This window comes from Poecilia latipinna, unplaced genomic scaffold (assembly GCF_001443285.1).
Source record: "Poecilia latipinna isolate Pla-1442-1.1 unplaced genomic scaffold, P_latipinna-1.0 Scaffold213, whole genome shotgun sequence".
Lineage (NCBI taxonomy): Eukaryota > Metazoa > Chordata > Actinopteri > Cyprinodontiformes > Poeciliidae > Poecilia > Poecilia latipinna.
The window spans coordinates 40,350-58,010 of NW_015112829.1; the positions used below are offsets into that span (position 1 = coordinate 40,350).

At 40.9% G+C, this 17,661-nt stretch overlaps 2 protein-coding genes across 2 annotated transcripts in view; one reads left to right on the forward strand and one right to left on the reverse strand.

Annotated features, from left to right (window-relative positions):
* The window catches only part of lrrk2 (leucine-rich repeat kinase 2), a 46,456-nt gene extending 37,937 nt beyond the window's left edge, over positions 1-8,519 (forward strand). Inside the window, exons 40-52 of the mRNA XM_015031625.1 lie at positions 135-325; positions 1,578-1,738; positions 1,821-1,991; positions 2,094-2,194; positions 3,313-3,522; positions 3,611-3,804; positions 4,874-4,946; positions 5,021-5,211; positions 5,535-5,687; positions 5,754-5,959; positions 6,811-6,879; positions 7,008-7,139; positions 7,798-8,519. Of these exons, the coding sequence (XP_014887111.1) occupies positions 135-325; positions 1,578-1,738; positions 1,821-1,991; positions 2,094-2,194; positions 3,313-3,522; positions 3,611-3,804; positions 4,874-4,946; positions 5,021-5,211; positions 5,535-5,687; positions 5,754-5,959; positions 6,811-6,879; positions 7,008-7,132 (1,845 nt within the window). The 3' untranslated portion in view covers positions 7,133-7,139; positions 7,798-8,519. The remainder of the gene's footprint in view (positions 1-134; positions 326-1,577; positions 1,739-1,820; positions 1,992-2,093; positions 2,195-3,312; positions 3,523-3,610; positions 3,805-4,873; positions 4,947-5,020; positions 5,212-5,534; positions 5,688-5,753; positions 5,960-6,810; positions 6,880-7,007; positions 7,140-7,797) is intronic.
* Positions 8,520-9,051: 532 nt separating this feature from the next.
* slc6a15 (solute carrier family 6 member 15) overlaps positions 9,052-17,661 on the reverse strand; it is a 27,749-nt gene continuing 19,139 nt past the window's right edge. Inside the window, exons 6-12 of the mRNA XM_015031626.1 lie at positions 16,483-16,593; positions 14,870-15,111; positions 14,538-14,736; positions 13,129-13,321; positions 11,630-11,789; positions 11,357-11,519; positions 9,052-10,254 (exon numbers count right to left, since the gene is read on the reverse strand). Coding sequence (XP_014887112.1) covers positions 9,874-10,254; positions 11,357-11,519; positions 11,630-11,789; positions 13,129-13,321; positions 14,538-14,736; positions 14,870-15,111; positions 16,483-16,593 — 1,449 coding nt within the window. The 3' untranslated portion in view covers positions 9,052-9,873. The remainder of the gene's footprint in view (positions 10,255-11,356; positions 11,520-11,629; positions 11,790-13,128; positions 13,322-14,537; positions 14,737-14,869; positions 15,112-16,482; positions 16,594-17,661) is intronic.

Consider the following 17,661-nt stretch of genomic DNA (forward strand, 5'->3'; position numbering starts at 1 on the left):
ATATGTGTTGTGTTGCTTTATTGCAGTGGCGGTGGGGGGCTGGCCAGCGTCGTTGTTATAAAAACTGTTTCATAAAAGTAGAAAAAAAAACCCATTTTCTTTCACAGATAAAACCCATTTGCTGTTTTTTCCAGGAACTGGCGGTCCTGGGTCGTCTCCGACACCCCAGCCTGGTGAGCCTGCTGGCCGCCAGCTCCGCTCCGCCGGTCCTGGTGATGGAGCTCGCTCACAGAGGCTCTCTGGACTCCCTCTTTAACCATGAAAATGGCAGCCTGAACCAGAAGCTGCAGCACAGGATCGCCCTGCATGTGGCAGATGGGCTAAGGTAGAGAGTTAGAAAAAAAACTGGAATGAGGACCAGCTTCTGCAGTCTGTATTTGAAGTTTCTCTAATCATATAAAAAAATTACAGAGTTAAAGTGGAAGTGAAGGTGTTCAGTTTCCAAAATTCAGGACGTTGTATAAAATCGAACATGTACACTTTTTGATTTGGTTAATTTTAGGGTACACTGATAAATCAGCCCCGATTTCCTTAATTTTGGGACAGTGGCGATCGACCGATATTTGCATGTGAAGCCGATCTTGTCCATCAATCTCACCTACCTCGGCTAACGTCTAAAACTCAACCTCTGTCCTAATACATCCCACATGTTTAGGCTTCTTTTCTTACCTATTCAGTAAATCGTTACTTTAAAACTTTTGGGAACTCTTTGATTGAAAAGTATTGGAAAGTATTTAACTTTTAGCCCCAGATCATGTGATCGTTAATGAAAAAGGAAAACGGAAACCATGACATCACTGGAAAAATTAGCTCTTTCTCTACTCCGAAGCAACATAAATTTTACACCTTTATATCAAAATAAACACAACAGGAAAGACAGACAGTTTCTAGACATGGTAGAACTTGATTTTTCACAAAATGTGCTTCATTTCTTCCTGCCTTTTCTCTGTGTGCAGAAAATACAGACAAATCTCAAATTTGAAGCTTCCAACAAATTGAAATATGATTACCATAGTGTTGCATCATCCGTCCTTTGATGTATGTGCTTTAACCATTTGAGATCAAAGGAAACCCCTTCCTACTGCCTGAGGAATCTGTATCTGTTCTTCCTCCCTACTAGATTTAAACACTCTGTAGTCTGTATGATTCTCCATATCAAGTCAATATTAAAAAGAGGAGGTAGGCCGATCAGACACACACTAAATGATCTTCTGGATCACTCAAGTCTTCTGGTTGTCTGATTGTCAACATTACATGTTTAGTTGCTTGTTTCATAATTGGAGACAGAATTATGTTTGCATGGTGTAAAGCATTTTTTGACTGCCTTTATGCTGAAATGTGCTATACAAATAAACTTGACTTAAATAGGTAAAGGTGTAACGTAAGTCTATAGGTTTAATTTGATCCTTTTTTTTTAATCCCCTGAAAATCACGTTTTGTAATTTTGCTTATTTTAAGAAGGTTCATTCATAGTGCAGATTTAGTTTTTGCTGTCTTGGTTCCACATGAACGTAGAATTTGACGTAGAATTACTTAATGCGATATCCATTCAGTCAGTGATTGATCTTTACGATCAGGTACCTCCATTCCGCCATGATCGTCTATCGGGACCTGAAGCCCCACAACGTACTCCTGTTCAACCTGAAGAGCGACTCTGAGATCATTGCCAAAATCACCGACTACGGGATCGCTCAGTATTGCTGTAGCATGGGCGTGAGGAGCTCCGAGGGGACGCCGGGTCAGTCAGAGTTTCTTCTCTGTGGCCGATTCAGGCTGACTGGAAACAAGAGCTCTGACGGGTCTCCTCCTCCGTCCGGCAGGTTTCCGAGCGCCCGAGGTCGCCCGGGGTAACGTGATCTACAACCAGCAGGCGGACGTGTTCTCGTTCGGCCTGCTGCTGTACGACTTGCTGACGAAAGGCGAGCGCATTTCAGAAGGCATGAGGTTCCCCAGCGAGTTTGATGAAGTGGCGGTGCAGGGAAAGCTGCCAGGTGAAAAAAAGTCTGACTCTGGGTTCACCTCTGATTTTTATGAAAAATAATTTTAAAAATGACCTTTTTAATATTTTATTTTATTTTTATTGTTTTACACAGACCCAGTAAAGCACTATAATTGCTCACCTTGGCTCAGCTTCCAGGCTCTGATGATGGACTGTCTGAAGGAAAGCCCACAGGATCGACCCACCTCTGCTCAGGTGAGGTGTTGAACTGCTGTTCCCTGTTCTTCACTTGTCTTTGAGTGTAAAAATAATCTATAGTAGAACCAGGATGTAGGTTGATTCAGATCCTCATGGAGACTGCAGGGTTTTTGCAGGTTTCACCAACTCAAATTTAAGACTTTTTAAGGCCTTTAAGAACATTAGGAATGAAATTTAAGACCTGTATCATGACAAAAATGTGCAAAAGGAAATTTCATATTTTATATCTATGTGTATGTAAATGGGAAACTATTGAAGAATAAATGGCACTGCTTGTGACACTTATAGATATTGTCATATTCATACTTTAGACATTAATTACAGTTCCTTTCATTCTTCTTTCTCTATTCTCTTTTTGTTCCATGCGCTACGCTTTTCCTTTTCTCATCCTTCTCAGTTGTAATTCTTTCCATGGTGACAACCTTGTTGAAATAAAATAAGACTGGTGTTTGACCACCTTCTTTAAAATCTACCAAACCTCTAACTTCAGTGTTGCTCCACATGCTCCTCTTAAATCAGTGCTACGGTTAGTGATCCCTGTGCAGTTTTCTGGGAAGCTTTAGCCAGATCAGGGGAGAAAAACTTAAATTTCTGAGGTCTGTTTTTGGCTCTTAACTGTAGCTTTGTGGATTTCACAGTGGATATGGCTCTTTCTCCTTAACCCTCACAGACCAAGCTTTTTTGCACATAATGCATGTAGCATTGTATAGGTTAGCAACAGAAGTGAGGCGAAGACAAACATCGTCCAGCCAATTTATCCATGGTAGGCACAAAAAAGCTAGCTGGTTAACTAGCAGGGGGATGTTAGCAGGTAATTAGCTGTAGCTCCAACTGCCTTGAGTCACAGGACGCAATAAAGAGTCTGCAGCTGACTTAAACTTTTCTGACAGAATCCTGCAAGAAAAATGAGCAACCAAAATGCAAGACCTGTCATTAACGTATTTAGGGTCCAGTTATTTTTTAAATGAATTTAAGACATTTTAAGGCCTTAATTTTTTTAAGGATCTGCCAGTACCAGCTAGGTTTTTGAATCCCAAGCACAAGGAAACAATTTTGTAGATCAAAACCTTTTTTACCATCTTTATTTATTCATTTTTCTTCTGTGATGTGTCCAGGTGTTTGACCGGCTGAATTCAGGGGAAATGCTGAGTTTAAAAAGTGAAGTGAAGTTTTCCAGCATGTTTACTGCTCAGTGCATCACAATGAGCAGTGGTGGCGACCAGAAGACATCAAGCCACACAGCCTGGCTCGGTGGGGGCAGCAGCTCCAAGAGGAAGGGCTTCGTCACAGCCATGGACCTCCAGACCAACGCGGTCACCACACAGGTACGAATACAGGTCCCAAAACTTGGTGCCTCATGTTTGACTTCTTTTAAGCTAAAGTATTTTAACTCTTTCCTGTCCTTGTGAACAGGAGATCGATTCCAGCCCCGTCCTTTGCCTCGTCACGGTTCAGATCCCAAATGAGGAATCTGATTGGCTGGTGGCAGGCATGCAGTCTGGCTCCTTACTGGTCATCAGCACCCAGGATGTGTCCACTTATCACCACCTGCAGAGTGTCACCGATGCCGTCACCTCACTGTACTTCCATGTACACCCTTGGCGCACGTAAGTCCTTACAGAACCACTGAAGCTCCAGCTGATACTGTAGTGGAAATCATTGTCTGCTGCTCCAGACAATTCTAGAGCAGCAGAATTATCAGAGTTAGCTTTGTGTGCGTGTGTGTGTGTGTGGTCTTGTATTTGATACATTGAAGGATAATTTCTCTAACGCATACCATGTTGTGGGGACTGTCTGCTCCTTATGGGTCCCATAAGAAGTTGTGCTGTTTTTTGGTTATGGCTTAGGTTTAGGACTAAGGTGTGAATTGGTTAGATATGTACTGATTAGGGTTAGGTTTGGTATCTGGTTTAGACTATAGAAATGACTGAAAAATTAATGGAAGTCGATGCAAAGTCCTTGTGAAGAAAGACATGCTGTGTGTGTGTGCATGTGTGTGTACTAGTATCTATTACATGTGACTGTTATAACCATTTTCATCCATTTTCATTCATTATTATTCCTTGAACAATTTATAGTTATCCTTGTATAATTTCACTAATTATACAGGGATAATTTTAACCCATTGTGGACATTTCCTGGTATTCACTTTTTTAATTGGAATGCGCTCTGCTAGGTAGGTTCAGAGTGTGAAATAAGTTTTGGGTAGAGTTAGAAATATATTAGTAATGAATAGTGCTAGAAGAATGTCTTTGTTAGGACTAAAGCCATTGCTAAAATGAAATGAAGTCAACACAAAAGTCTCAGTTGGATAGAAATACAAGGATGTGTGTGTATGTTTGTGTGCTCTAGAGAGCGTTTTGACTTAAAAACTCATTATTGTGTCTTATACAATGACACAATAATGAACGTGCCTACTCAGAAACGTTTCTACTGAAACGTTGCAGCCGTTTCCAAAATATCGAAACGATCATCCTGATTGTCAAACGGGTTATCATGAGAGAAAGAAAATTATTCATTGATAAAAAATTTCAAAGCAGCAGTATAATTAGCTCATCAATCTCAAACCTGGTTATTTAGAATATATACATCTATATTAGAAATAGGCAAATGTCTTTAAAATGATATTGTTGTGGGAATAATGCTTTCTATTTTTCATTTTTGATTCCTTTGCAGCCAAAGGACGAATTACTTGCTGGTTGGCACCGCAGATGGAGTTCTGAGTGTTTATGAGGAGTCTGTGCTCATGGTAACCGTTCACTCAGAACCGTCGGGTCCATTGTGTTGTATGGTGATCACAGCTGTCCGCTCTCCTCCTTCCAGCAGGAGAACGGCCAGCCAGTGAAAAGCATCACCGTTGGAAACGCCAGCACTCCGCTCATGTGTTTGGGCCAGTCGACCCACTCGCTGGACAGCAGGTCGGTCTGGGCCGGCTGCGGCACCAAGATCCTCTGCTTCTCAGCCAACTACGACGTCTGCAAGTCCATCGACACAAAACTGAACCTCATCTTCCGGTGAGTCTCATGTCTGGACCAAACGATATTTTGTTTATTTATTTTGGACATTTAAAATGTCGTCTAGTTCCAATGTTGATGTTTAATAGAATTAGGTTCATCGGTCTTTGACAATGTGTTCTTGCATCATTATGCCACTACCATTATATAACTTGAAAACAGTCTCAAAACAACATTATCGTTTATCACAATAACTTCTGGGACGATTTATCGTCCAGAAAAATTTGTCATCATAACAGCCTCAGTGTGAATTTAAAGGGTTTAACAGATATTCACACTCATGTAAACTGGAGTAATAGTGGTGCTGCATGTACCTCCTCCAGTCAGCAGCGGGGCCAGAGCTGTGAGGCGTGCGTCTCCCGCATGGTGGTGGACAGACACGTGTATCTCAGCAAAGCCAGCACTCCGACCGTGGAGGTGTGGGACAAGAAGACCGAGAGGATGGTGGACTGCATCGACTGTGCTCAGATCATCCGGTACGCTCCGTTGCACTTTGATTAAATCCGTTGTGAATCGGACAGTAACCGGGCCGTCCCTCACAGGCGGGGCGGGGGGGCGGAGCCGCCCTCCGAGGCTTCACCCTCCTGGGCCACGGTGAAGACCTTGATGATGCAGAACACCGCAGCGCTCTGGATCGGCACTAGAGGGGGCTACCTGCTCCTGCTGGAGCTCTCCAAGCACCAGGCTCTGCAGGTGGTGGCACCGTCGTCGTGCGACTCCATCCGCACCATCGTCTCTGCAGTCATGCGTGGGTCATCAACTTTTTACACGGATTTCACTGCATGCACTGCAAAAACACAAAATCATATTGAGTGTTTTTGGTCCAGTTTCTTGTGCAAATATCTTGATACATTTGAAATAAGACTCAGAAGAAACTTTTCAGCAAGACATAGGAGCTTGTTTCAAGTAAATAATTCCTTAATATTGATTAAAAAAAAATACAAGTAGATTATTTCACTTGTAACACAGGGAAAAAGTAATACTTTTTGATCAATATTACATAATTATTTACTTCAAACAAGTTCCTATACCTTTGCTGAAGTTACTTTTGAGTTAGTTTTGTCTTATTGCAAGTGTACCGAGATAACTTTACTAAAAACTAGACCAAAAAAAAAAAAAATTTAGGATTTTGTGTTTTTACAGTGTAGATTTATTCTTTGGGAACAATGTGTATTCTGTTATCTTCTATTTGGAATACGAAGCAACATTAGACCCTCATCTGAAATAAACTGAAAATAAAACTTTTGGGGTTAATCATGACAGAGTTTAACATTAAGTAGGAAGTTTGCCAAGTTTTGCCTTTCAAACGTCCAACAAGAACACAATGTTTCCTGAAGCGTTGTGAAGGTTAACTCACCACCGCAGCTCCTATCTGCTGTGCAGCAAGGAGCGCGTGAGAACAAAATGGTGAAAAAAACAGACAAACAAAAAAAACCATTATTAAGCAGCTGGCTTTTTGTTTGGCTTTTAGATTCACTGTCTCTGAGCGTTTGCGTGCAGATGAGTCGACCAGCCACACGCTGGGAGTTTTGTCCGTGTGTAACGGTGTTTGCTCAAATGTTTCTTTTCTTTTTCTTTTTTTTCCTTTCCTACAATCAGAGTCGACGAACTGGAAGAATTCGGTGCTGGTTTTGGGCCGGAGGCTCCCACGAGACAGGAACCGGGACGGTGAGCGTCCTCGTTCGGCCCCGCCGCTTCTCTGTAAAAAAAACAAAAAAGAAAACAGTGGCCTCGCTGCGCAGCTCTCTCTGCAGAACGTGACACGTGTCTGTGTGTGTTTGTTTGCCGTCTCTCAGATGAGGAGTCGGTGCTGATGGAGTGGAGCAACATGCTCCCTCTGGAGGTCAAAGACCTGAAGAAGCACTGTGAGAAGAGGGAGTGCGCCGCGGCCAGGATGAGAGAGCAGCTCCACCTCGCCTGAGCGACAGGTTCTCGTTGTTCTAACCTCTTCAGATGTTTCATCTGAAGATTTGGTGAATTCAAGCTCAGATCAAATATATCCTTATTTTTAAAAACCGATACTGGGGTGCAGGCGTGGAGCTCGACCTTGGTCATCGCTTCGTGTCCCGACCTGCTGACCTTTACCGCATGTCCTCTCCTGCTGTCATTACCGACTTTCCTGTCTGGCTACTCTTGAATAAAGGCCTTCTGAGCTTAAAAAAAAACGAAAAAAAAAATAAACACCTTTATTAATAATAATAATAATAATAATAATAATAAACAATACTAAAGCAATACAAAATGCTCAATAATCCACATTTTGTGTTTGATTCATTTTTCCTGGAAGAATGATCATATAATCACTACTTTATTCTCCTAATATACAACCTTATGCTTTTAATATTATGATGTCATTCTGGTAAAATTATGACTGTATTCTAGTATTATGACTTTATCCTGATAATGACTTAATTCTCGTTTTATTCTGACCTTATTCCAGTAATATGACATTATCCTTGTATAATTACAACTTTATTCTCATTGTTTGGAATTCATTGTTGTATGACTTTATTCAGTTATTCTTGTTGATGTAGCAACAGCAGTTATAGTGACTGAAATCTCACCTCAGTGTTTTGTTTTGAACAGAGGAATCAGCCAAAGGGATGAACTCTTCAGCTGCACTGAAGACGATGTTTTACCTCAGCGCCTGACAACCAGCCGCACTTTTCAGGACTCTGATGTTCAGTAAGGAAAGACCGGCGGCTCCCTGAAGAATCGCATCATAGATTTATCTTTGTCTTCAGCGAAGCTCACCTATTTCATCAGATAATGACAGACTTTTAACTTTCAGGAGATTTTTGTAAAGGGACAGTTTGTTTAGCTTGTGTGTGTCAAGTCTGACAACAGAGGAGATGTTAAAAAAATCCTGCTTCCAATTAACGGATATGGATTTTCTCCCTGTGTGCAGTGGGCAAAGTGGAAACTGGAGAAAAACAAAAAACAAAAAAAGCACAAAGCCATAAAAAAGTGTCAAGTTGATTATTTATTTGTGTCTGAATGCATATTTATCAGTATGGTAAGCCACTCAACATAGATGGGGAAACTAGTTATTCTAATGCTGACTGCTCTGCACATGTTGTGGAGTTTTATTTTTACATACATTTTTATAGCTGAAGTCATTGTGACGCCAATAAGTTATTTTGTTTACGGTTTTATTGTCTGCGTCCTTTACACTTAAGGGTCATGCATTTGGTCTGGTTTCTTTATTTTGCATGTAAACAATAATATCTATATATAATAAAATTATTGTTACTTTGTGTATATTGCTACAATGTGTACAGTTCTGTCCACAAAGTGTGTAAAATGCCTTAAACTGAATAATTTTTTTAATTGTTGTGTTTTAATTGAAATCAGAGTCTGGATTGAGGAAATACATCATCGTCATTTGTGCTTTTCAACCAATCAGGTTTCCAACCTGATATGTGGATTTATATTATTCTCATTTATATTTATCTAGTTACCTAGCTAGGAATGATCTGGCTACTATAGCTCTGCCAAATACTGTAGCAACATGTTTGCTTCAGGTTGTACATTACTGTGTCTGCAACATATTTCAGCTAAACTTACAAAAGGCAGCCATATTGGATTTGGAGTGGGGATATTCCCACTTGAAATGCTGACTCTACAGAACATTTCTGTTAAGTCTGGTTTTATAATTAGTATAATATTAATTTAAAAAAAAATACACCAGAAGACTTTGTGCTGTTCTGAACAGTAAAAAAAAATCCCTCGTATAATCACAGAGGGATTATACGAGTGCAATAAAAACTGAAGTGCTAATAAATGCGTCTGGCACCGTATCAAAAACGAACATAAAACAGCCAAAAATGAGTCTTAAAGTATGGATCGTTTTCCACTTTTATTCTTGAACTGGAGGGGGAGGGGGGGAAGAGACATCGCAATTTAAGCATTTCATGAAAAAAATATTTACAAAGAGGACGCAGTCCTCACCAACACTGACAGAACATTAGTAAAAAAACAAAGACATGAGAGTTAAGTACCTCTGAACCTTAAAAACACTGCTCTGATATCCAAACTATCAGGATAAATATATTTATAATATTTATATTGTATTTACAGAATACCTCAAATGTACAGCCATGTATTCTATAAACAAATATAAATGACTTAGGCACACTTCAGTCGCAGACAATCATAGGAGTGGGATACAAGCGCCGTCCTCTCACTGTTTTAACAATGCCGACGTGAACTTTGGCCAGAAATAACACGTTCCATCTTGTGTCTTTACATCAGCCATAGTGTATACACTGGGACAAATGCTTTAATATATGGACCTAAATGTAGACAGCCTTTTCATACAGCAGGGGGTATTGCTGCAAACAGGCCTGAACCCCAAAAAGACCATCAGGACTCTGTGAGCTCTACAGCTTCTCTAAGAGGGGCCAAAACTGAGGGGGGTCAGAGTTTAGGGGTGAATTCAAGCAAATAAGTTGGACAAGAATAATCTCTCTTCCAAGACCATTTGTTTTTAGGCTTACAGTCACATAAGGTTCAGAGACAACAAACAACAGAGCAGCTACCTTATATCTACAAAGAATATACATTGCAGTAACAATGTACAACAATGACGATGGCTGACTAAACACACGCAGAAGGGTGGAGGAGAGAAATGGCCGGGCGGGGCTAACTATCGCAGTCAGTCTACAAGTCCGACTCGGGCATATCTGGCATGTCCGCCATCAGGTAACCGATCCCGTAGCGGCCGTTGGGAGCTGTGTCCACCTCGGTGCCGCCGCCACCGCTCTGCTTGCGGTAGATGCTTTTCCCGGGCATCGGCGAGGGCGCCTCGCTGGGGGTCTTGCCACGGATCAGGCTGGCGTCGTCGTCGTCCTCCGGCCGGGGGCTCTCCTTGATGACACGGCCCTTCTTGTAGGAGACGGTGGAGAGGCCGCTGGTGTTCTCGTCGATGATGTTGAAGTAGCGCAGGCAGAAGACCACGGGTACAGGCATCATGGCCATCACCACCAGAGAGATGCAAACCGCGATGCCCCAGGGAGGGAAGTGGAGCGTCTTCTCTACAGCCTGAAGGGGGGAGAGGGGAGAGATATGACCAGGTGACGATACAACCACAGACATCAAGGTGTTTTATTGGGATTCTATGGGATTAGAGCAACACGAAATAGCAAAAAGGGAGACTTGGAGCTCATGAGACTGTGTATTTGAACTGGGTTTGCAGTGTAATGCTGAAAAATCAGTGCTTGATCAAGATTCAATTTCAAAGTCTTGTTTGAGCAAAAACATCATCAATGAAACAATCAGCATTCTGAGATTGAAAAGTTTGTTTCATTCCTTTAGTGCCTAGTGGATCAAATTAGCATCACACCTATATTCTTAGCAATTAAACATCGGACTGACAGCAAAACAGCAAATATATATTTTTTTGTACAACTGAACATAAATTGAGGGATTCCGAGGACAAAACTTTCGTTTCAATTTCAATTTGCTCTGCACAGCCTCCTGAACACAGAGGGAACCAACTAGCACTGCTAGAAAACCTGCTAGAGAAGACGTGCTTTAAATACAAGCATATTCATTTGTTTGGATGGTAGAGTCAAAGACCAGACTTGAATCCAACTGAGAATCTGTTCAAGGACTTAAAAATGGATGTATACAACGTGAGTGAGACGGAGCTTATTTTCCAAAAGGAACTAAACATAAAAACAACAATTTTAAGATTTTTATTTGCAAGAAAATGAATGGAAATTCTGCTAATATGCACTACTTGGTATTGTTTCACGACACATTGAAGTTTGTGGCTGTGTTGCGACTAAAAAGCGTGTGAATACTTTTGCAAGAAACTCAAAAAAAAAAAAGTTTTCCTCGATAAACTGAAGACTATGTTTAGAACTTTGACTCGTTTAGTCTTTGTTCCACTTGGTTCTAAAATCACACAGGTGCTTTGGTGTTTTTACAGCAGACCAAACATCCTGTTTATTGTTCTCGACTGAAACGCTGCTCAAACACGTTTGTTTCCAAGAAGAAGTTTTGTGTTTTTTGTACTTTTGCGCTACCGCCCGGCTTCCCTCTGATCCCCCTTTAATCTGCTTTCATTCGGCTCCAGGGTCACAGAGCGGGACGGGTTGACGAGGGGGGGGGGACATCGAAGCCGGAGGCATCCACTTACCTCTTCCTGTATCCAGGCGCTGTAGCTGGGAGGCGTCATGGTCAGCTGGATGAAGCTGGCGCAGAGCAGGAGCAGCAGCAGGATGGGCGTGATGTACTTCCACATGTAGTAGTAGAAGCGGTACGGAGTGAAGCCCAGCATGTCCCTCAGGTCTTCAAAGAATCTGGGGAGAGGCAGGAGGAGCGTTTTGTTGTTTCGCCAAAATCACAGCATTTCTTGGAAATCGAGTGCAAAGAATCGGGCCGAGGTTTGTTTGTGTCGCCTGCTACTTACTTGTCGATCCCGTAGAACCAAGCGATGGCCACGTTCTCCAGCACCACCACGATGAGCAGAGGCAGCGTGGCGGAGTAGTCGTCGAACATGGTCACAAAGTAGTTCCCTGAGCGCTGAACGAACAGGAGGCCGATGGAGAAGGCCAACACGCAGCATCCCACTGCAACACAGAGAGGCGGGGACTCAGCAGGCTGTGTCAAACTAAAGGCCCGGGGGCCAAATCTGGCCCACCGTAGCTTTTAACGTGGCCCTCCGAACTCTAAATTACGCCAATAAGTCCCTCCAGTTTTCCAACAACTCCACAGAAATTCACTCAAATTCACACAAAATCAACAGATTGCCACATTTCTTTCTGATTTTTAACTATAATCTTTTTTTTTTTTTAAATTGGGCAAGAACAACATACATTAGCACAAATATATTAATAATTACTTACAAATATTTCTAAATCAGTGCAACAAAATATGTGATTTTGATTACAAAAACCATTGCAAAATCCTGGACAGACTGATCAGTTTGATTTCATTTTACAAAACACCTGAAACAAACAAACAACAAATAACTGAAACCAACACCTATTTATTGATATTTTAACAGCTGAATTGGTTTTATCAATACATTCTGGAACAACTGGCCCTTTAAGAACATTCAAATTCTTCACCAAACTTAAAAAACCCCATCAAGCCGGTTTTTGGCAATAAGTTAATTCTTTTTTTGGTGTCTGGAAAACGAGTCGCTTCAAAAACCTTCGGCAAAGTAAGGTCACTGCCTGTTACCTAGCAACTAAAGAGGAGCTCCAATACGTTTGGTCAGGTAGTTTTACCACTGTATCTGCTTTACAATGGCTGATGGAAAAGACGAGTGTTTTGTTGTTCATCTACCATCCAGAAACCACGTGTTGCACTCTTAGTGATTGTGCTGGAGGCTCTACTTCTGCTTTTCAAAGATGTATAGTTGTATAATTGCGCATCAGTTTGCAGCCATTTTCACATGTGAGTGTAAATGTTGAGTTGGGGGGGCGTGGCCAGCAGCAGCACATTTGAATTTAAAGTGACAAGACGCCCTAAAGCACCTCAAAGCAGACTAAAATCTCATTATTTAAGAATGATTTTGTAGAAAATAAAACGTAACGACCATGTTTTGTATAGAACTATCCTAACTTGTTCAATGAGACATAATAAGTCACATTTAAAACTCAAAATATTCTTTGAGATTTAAGAGGTTTTGTCTTCAGCAGGTCCGTTTTACGTTTCTGCATGAAATTTTGTTATTTGAAATTTAAAGCGACCCTTCACTCTACTGTTGGATTCTAGGAGAGCAACATATTGATGTTTTTAGTTAAAGCAATGACAAACTCAACTGGGACAATCTCACTTCATCTGCCCTGCATCTTTCCTTCAGCTTTATTATATTGGCGTCTAAAAGCTATAACATTTCTTATGGCCGGCGGTAATATTTGTGGTCAAAGAGCTTGTTGCTAGGTGACCACTCCCTCTGACCTGTAAGGAACTCCTTGCGGACTTTGAACGTGTCGATCAGCGGGGTGAGGATGCCCTCGATGGTGCCGAACATGCTGCCGAGGCCCAGGTTGATCAGCATGAGGAAGAACATGACGGACCAGAAAGGCGAGGCCGGGAAGTGGGTCATGGCTTCTGTGAAGGCGATGAAGGCTAGGCCTGTGCCTTGGACAGCCTGGTGGAGGGAAGGAAAATTCAGTTATCAGAAGTATTTCATTTCTTCCTGAATCTGTTTCTAGGATGTTTGCAGATTGGATTTTCTGTTTGAGAGGAAAGCTCAGCTAGCTGTTCAGAAGGCTATCAAAATGTCCCATTGAATTTTGATTTCAGACTAGAAAAGTTGTTGGTTCTAAATTCAATATAATACACATAAGACGTAGTGGTAGCCATAGATTTTTCAGAACTTTGAACTGAATAATGGATTTTTTTAAAGCGTGGAGCATCATGGGAACACAGCTCGATTAATGGCAGTTTATTTTCTTAGAGGTAAACATTTGTATATTTCATAAAGAAAGAGCTGCAGCCTTTCCCTCAAGGTGAGTTCCTGGTGACTGCTGAATGGCTTCATATGTTGGTAATTTAAACATATATGTGCTGCTTCTCTCACTTTCCAATCCTTGAAGTTACACTGAAGAACTTCTTTACTGCAAACTGATGCATTTTAACAGAATCGGTATAAAAGGAGAACTCTGTGATGGGTTGACATTTCCTCACCAAAATTCTATACTGACTTCAAGACTTCAACTTTCATTTTTGAGCTTTCTGTGTTTTTTGTTTGTTTGTTTTTATTTATTTTTACCATTACTCTGGGGTTTTAACTGTACAATAACAGTTACCAGTTTGGTCAATTTTCCAATGACAACAAATGAAAAAATAGCCAATTGGCCAATTCTGGCGCATTTACAGCAATGCTAATTAATTTGCTTTCTATCGGGGAAATAAGTTAATAAATGTGAAAAAGAAAAAAATAAATAATTGTAAATGTGTTCTGATCCAAATGTTAAATTCTGTTGATAGAACTATTACTATGTGAATGGGAGTTTATGAGACAAAAAGACAATTTAGCAAATACATGGATGATAGAGAATGGTAAAATCTAAATGATAATTTAATAACTGAAGGACCTTCATGTATTTTTAAACCTTATTTTAGGCAAAGAGTCATCAAACTGACAACTAGTTCAACTGGAACTTTAAATGGAGAGAACTACTTTATCAGCTTGTGTTGCTAATATTAGCTAGCCTGGTCACTGAGGCTAGAAATGAGTGAATCCTCCTTGCAAAATAATCAAGAAGCCTCCTGGTAGCCACAGAGTCATAACTTTATTTTAACAATTTACACATATTAAGAGGAAAAAACTCAAAATTTGTTGATTTTTTTTCTTCATGTACCTGGTTGAGCTCATCTTCGATGCTGCAGGACTCCAGCCCCAGTTTCGGGTACTCATCCTCCTTCACCCCCTTGATGATCTGAATCATCTGATGGTAGTCCTCAGCAGTGACCTGACTGACCTGCGTCAGGTTGATGTGGTGGGGAATGAGGCTCGGTTCAATGCTGCTCTCCAGCAGCGCCACAATCTTATTAGTGTTTCTAAAAGAAAATAGAAGATTGGGCATTAAAAAAACAAAAACGAATATTTCAGCCCTAACAGTTAAGATCCAGTCATTAGGCATATTTTCACGGTTTTTAACTGATCTCAGTCTGCTGGCGGACTCTCACTTACAGAGCGACACATTTGCTGTTCATGATGTTGGCTTTGAAGCCCAGCACGGCGAACACCACCAGGGTGGCCAGCACGGAGGTGAAGAAGTTGATGAAGGACACCAGGACGGCGTCGAAGTGGCAGTTGTTGTCGCGCTTGTTGTAGCTGGAGAAGGCGATCACGCCGCCGAAGCCGAGGCCCAGCGCGAAGAAGACCTGCGTGGCCGCCTCCCGCCACACCTTGGCCTCCAGCATGATCTCCAGCTGAGGTCAGAGCAGATACGGTCGGCTGTTAATGCTTGCAAAACAAAACAAAGATTTTTAGAAAGAGACGGCATTTATAATTTAAGAGGATCAGAAAGAATTTAAAAAAAAAAAAGAAAAGAAAAACAAAGTGGATTTATTTTTTACTTTTAAGGAAATAAAATATAATTTTCTATCAAGGATTCAGTGGAGTGCTGTATCATTACAAGGATGTTTATATATACATACATATATATATATATATATATATATATATATATATATATGTGTGTGTGTATATAGTATATATCCATCCATCCATCCATCCATCCATCCATCCATCCATCCATCCATTTTCTCTACTCTCCAGCTAACGTTCCGGGTGAGAGGCGGGGTCACCCTGGACAGGTCGCCAGTCTGCCAAGGGGGAGACCATATAAGATTTTTTCCCCCTTCAAACTGCTCCTTTTCATTCAAAACTTTAGTTTATGTTAACATAATATGTTCATTTTAGATTGTAAAAGAACAAAATAAATATATAAATATTAGATCACATACATCAACAAAGAATACGAGGGAACTGATGTATTTAAAATATTCTTTAAATGGTCTTGTTTTAAAGCTCCATAAACATCAGTGATATTAGCTTACAATAATTTGGTCAATATAACGTGATTTATTATTATTTTTTTTATTATTTATTAAAAGCCAATTTAATGGAAGCACATATAGCTAAGAATAAATGCAAAGATTTGTTTCTCTGTATTTTAAAGTGAAGCACCCAGAAGCTCCAATCTGGTAGTGACCTTTCCTCCTGTAAAGGACAAACAATACAATGATCTTTTCCAGAACATCTACCATCCCACCCTGTCAGACGACAGCTGTAAACCTTCTCCATAACATTTCATATTTTTCCATACATGCCCCCCTCGGCCCGTTAAGCTCGGAGCAGGACGCGCTAAGCGGCTGTGATGTCCGCCGGCTCTTGGAGAGGTCGGGTGACGAGACGCAGCAGACACAAAAGACAGACGTGCTCTGCTGAAAATCATCGTCTCGGGCTGGCTGGTTACATAAGGACCTTGTAGCTGTTGTTTCCATGGTGACATGATTCTGTGGCCTGCCGTGCTATTGGCTGCTTTCTCCCAAGGAGCCAGCCTATCACGTGAAGATGTACTCTTTGAGCTCATGCAGGGAAACTACCAGGGAGTAAAGTGAAGGAAGTGTAAAAGAAAAAAAATAAATAAATACCGAAGAGTGTGAGCGAATATTGGCCAACTGAATGGTATGAATGGTATTAATAGAGGGAATATTTCTAAATCTGTGTAGAATAAGGGAGCGAGCAGCTGTGACTCTGTTCCTGAACGGAGGAATGTGACTTCAGCCAGGCTCTACCTTGGGCGTGAACATGTGTCGAATCCCGTCGATGGAGCCCTTCAGCAGCAGGGCCCGAACCAGGAAGCAGATCAGGACGACATAGGGAAACAAGGAGCTGAAGTACATCACCTGCAACGAGGAGAGAAGTCCTGTTTAGTCCTCAGAAAAAAAAGATGTCAGCTTAAATGATGAGAGTCTTTGAAAAAACTCTAAAAATAAATGTTGTTTTGAACTTTCTTCCTGACTATCACAATCACTCGACGGGCAAATCTTCTTTACCTTCATGCAAATTGAGAGATTATAAAATACTCCAGTTTGCAACATAAAGATGAGACATGTGCTGAGTCTGTGGTTTGGTTCTTTGCAACTGTGTGTTAAAAAACCTCCATATTGTTCATCTGTTTCCTGAAGCGTGGCCTGGCCGCCATCATCGTGTGACTTCATCTGGTACAGTCTACACTAATATTATGAGCCCCACATATGATGGTGAATCATTTAAGCTTCATGTCATAATGGAGCTGTTTCAGACTTTCATTTTAAGGAAGGACATAGATTACTATTAAGCTGCCCTGTGTTTACACAGTTGCTAAGAATGGGTGCCTCACTGGAACCAAGTTGTAAACATTATCTACTTGTTTAAAACTTTATGTGGCAAATTACTTCAAAACATTTCAATGTTTTCAGAGTTTATAATAATACATGAAATGAGCAAATTAACAAACTGTAAGCCATGAGATGATAATACCCTGCCTGGCTAACTGTTAGCCACTAGTAATGCTAAAACTAGCATCTACTTTACAGGCTTTTTTTCTATTTGTAGAAAGAAATGGAGATTATAAAGCTCATATCACACTGTTTCTCACCTTAGCATGTGTGCTAACATACCAAACGTTAGCATGCCTACTAACGTTTGATATATTAGCATGTATCAAATGTTACATGCTAACATTTGATACATGCTAACGTTTTATATGTTAACATGTCAAACGTTAGCATGACATGCTAACATGGCCTAAACATGAAGAAATGAAAAGAGTTTTATGGCGGTCAGACCTGTCAGGTCTATAAAACGTCTGTTTTGATCAGACTGTTGAAGCGCTGCCTTTCGGAATAGTGCATGTGTGTTGGGATCAAGAGTGTGGAAGCCATACTTCTACAGTCTCTTTTAAAATTTTATTTGACTTTTTTTTGTAAATT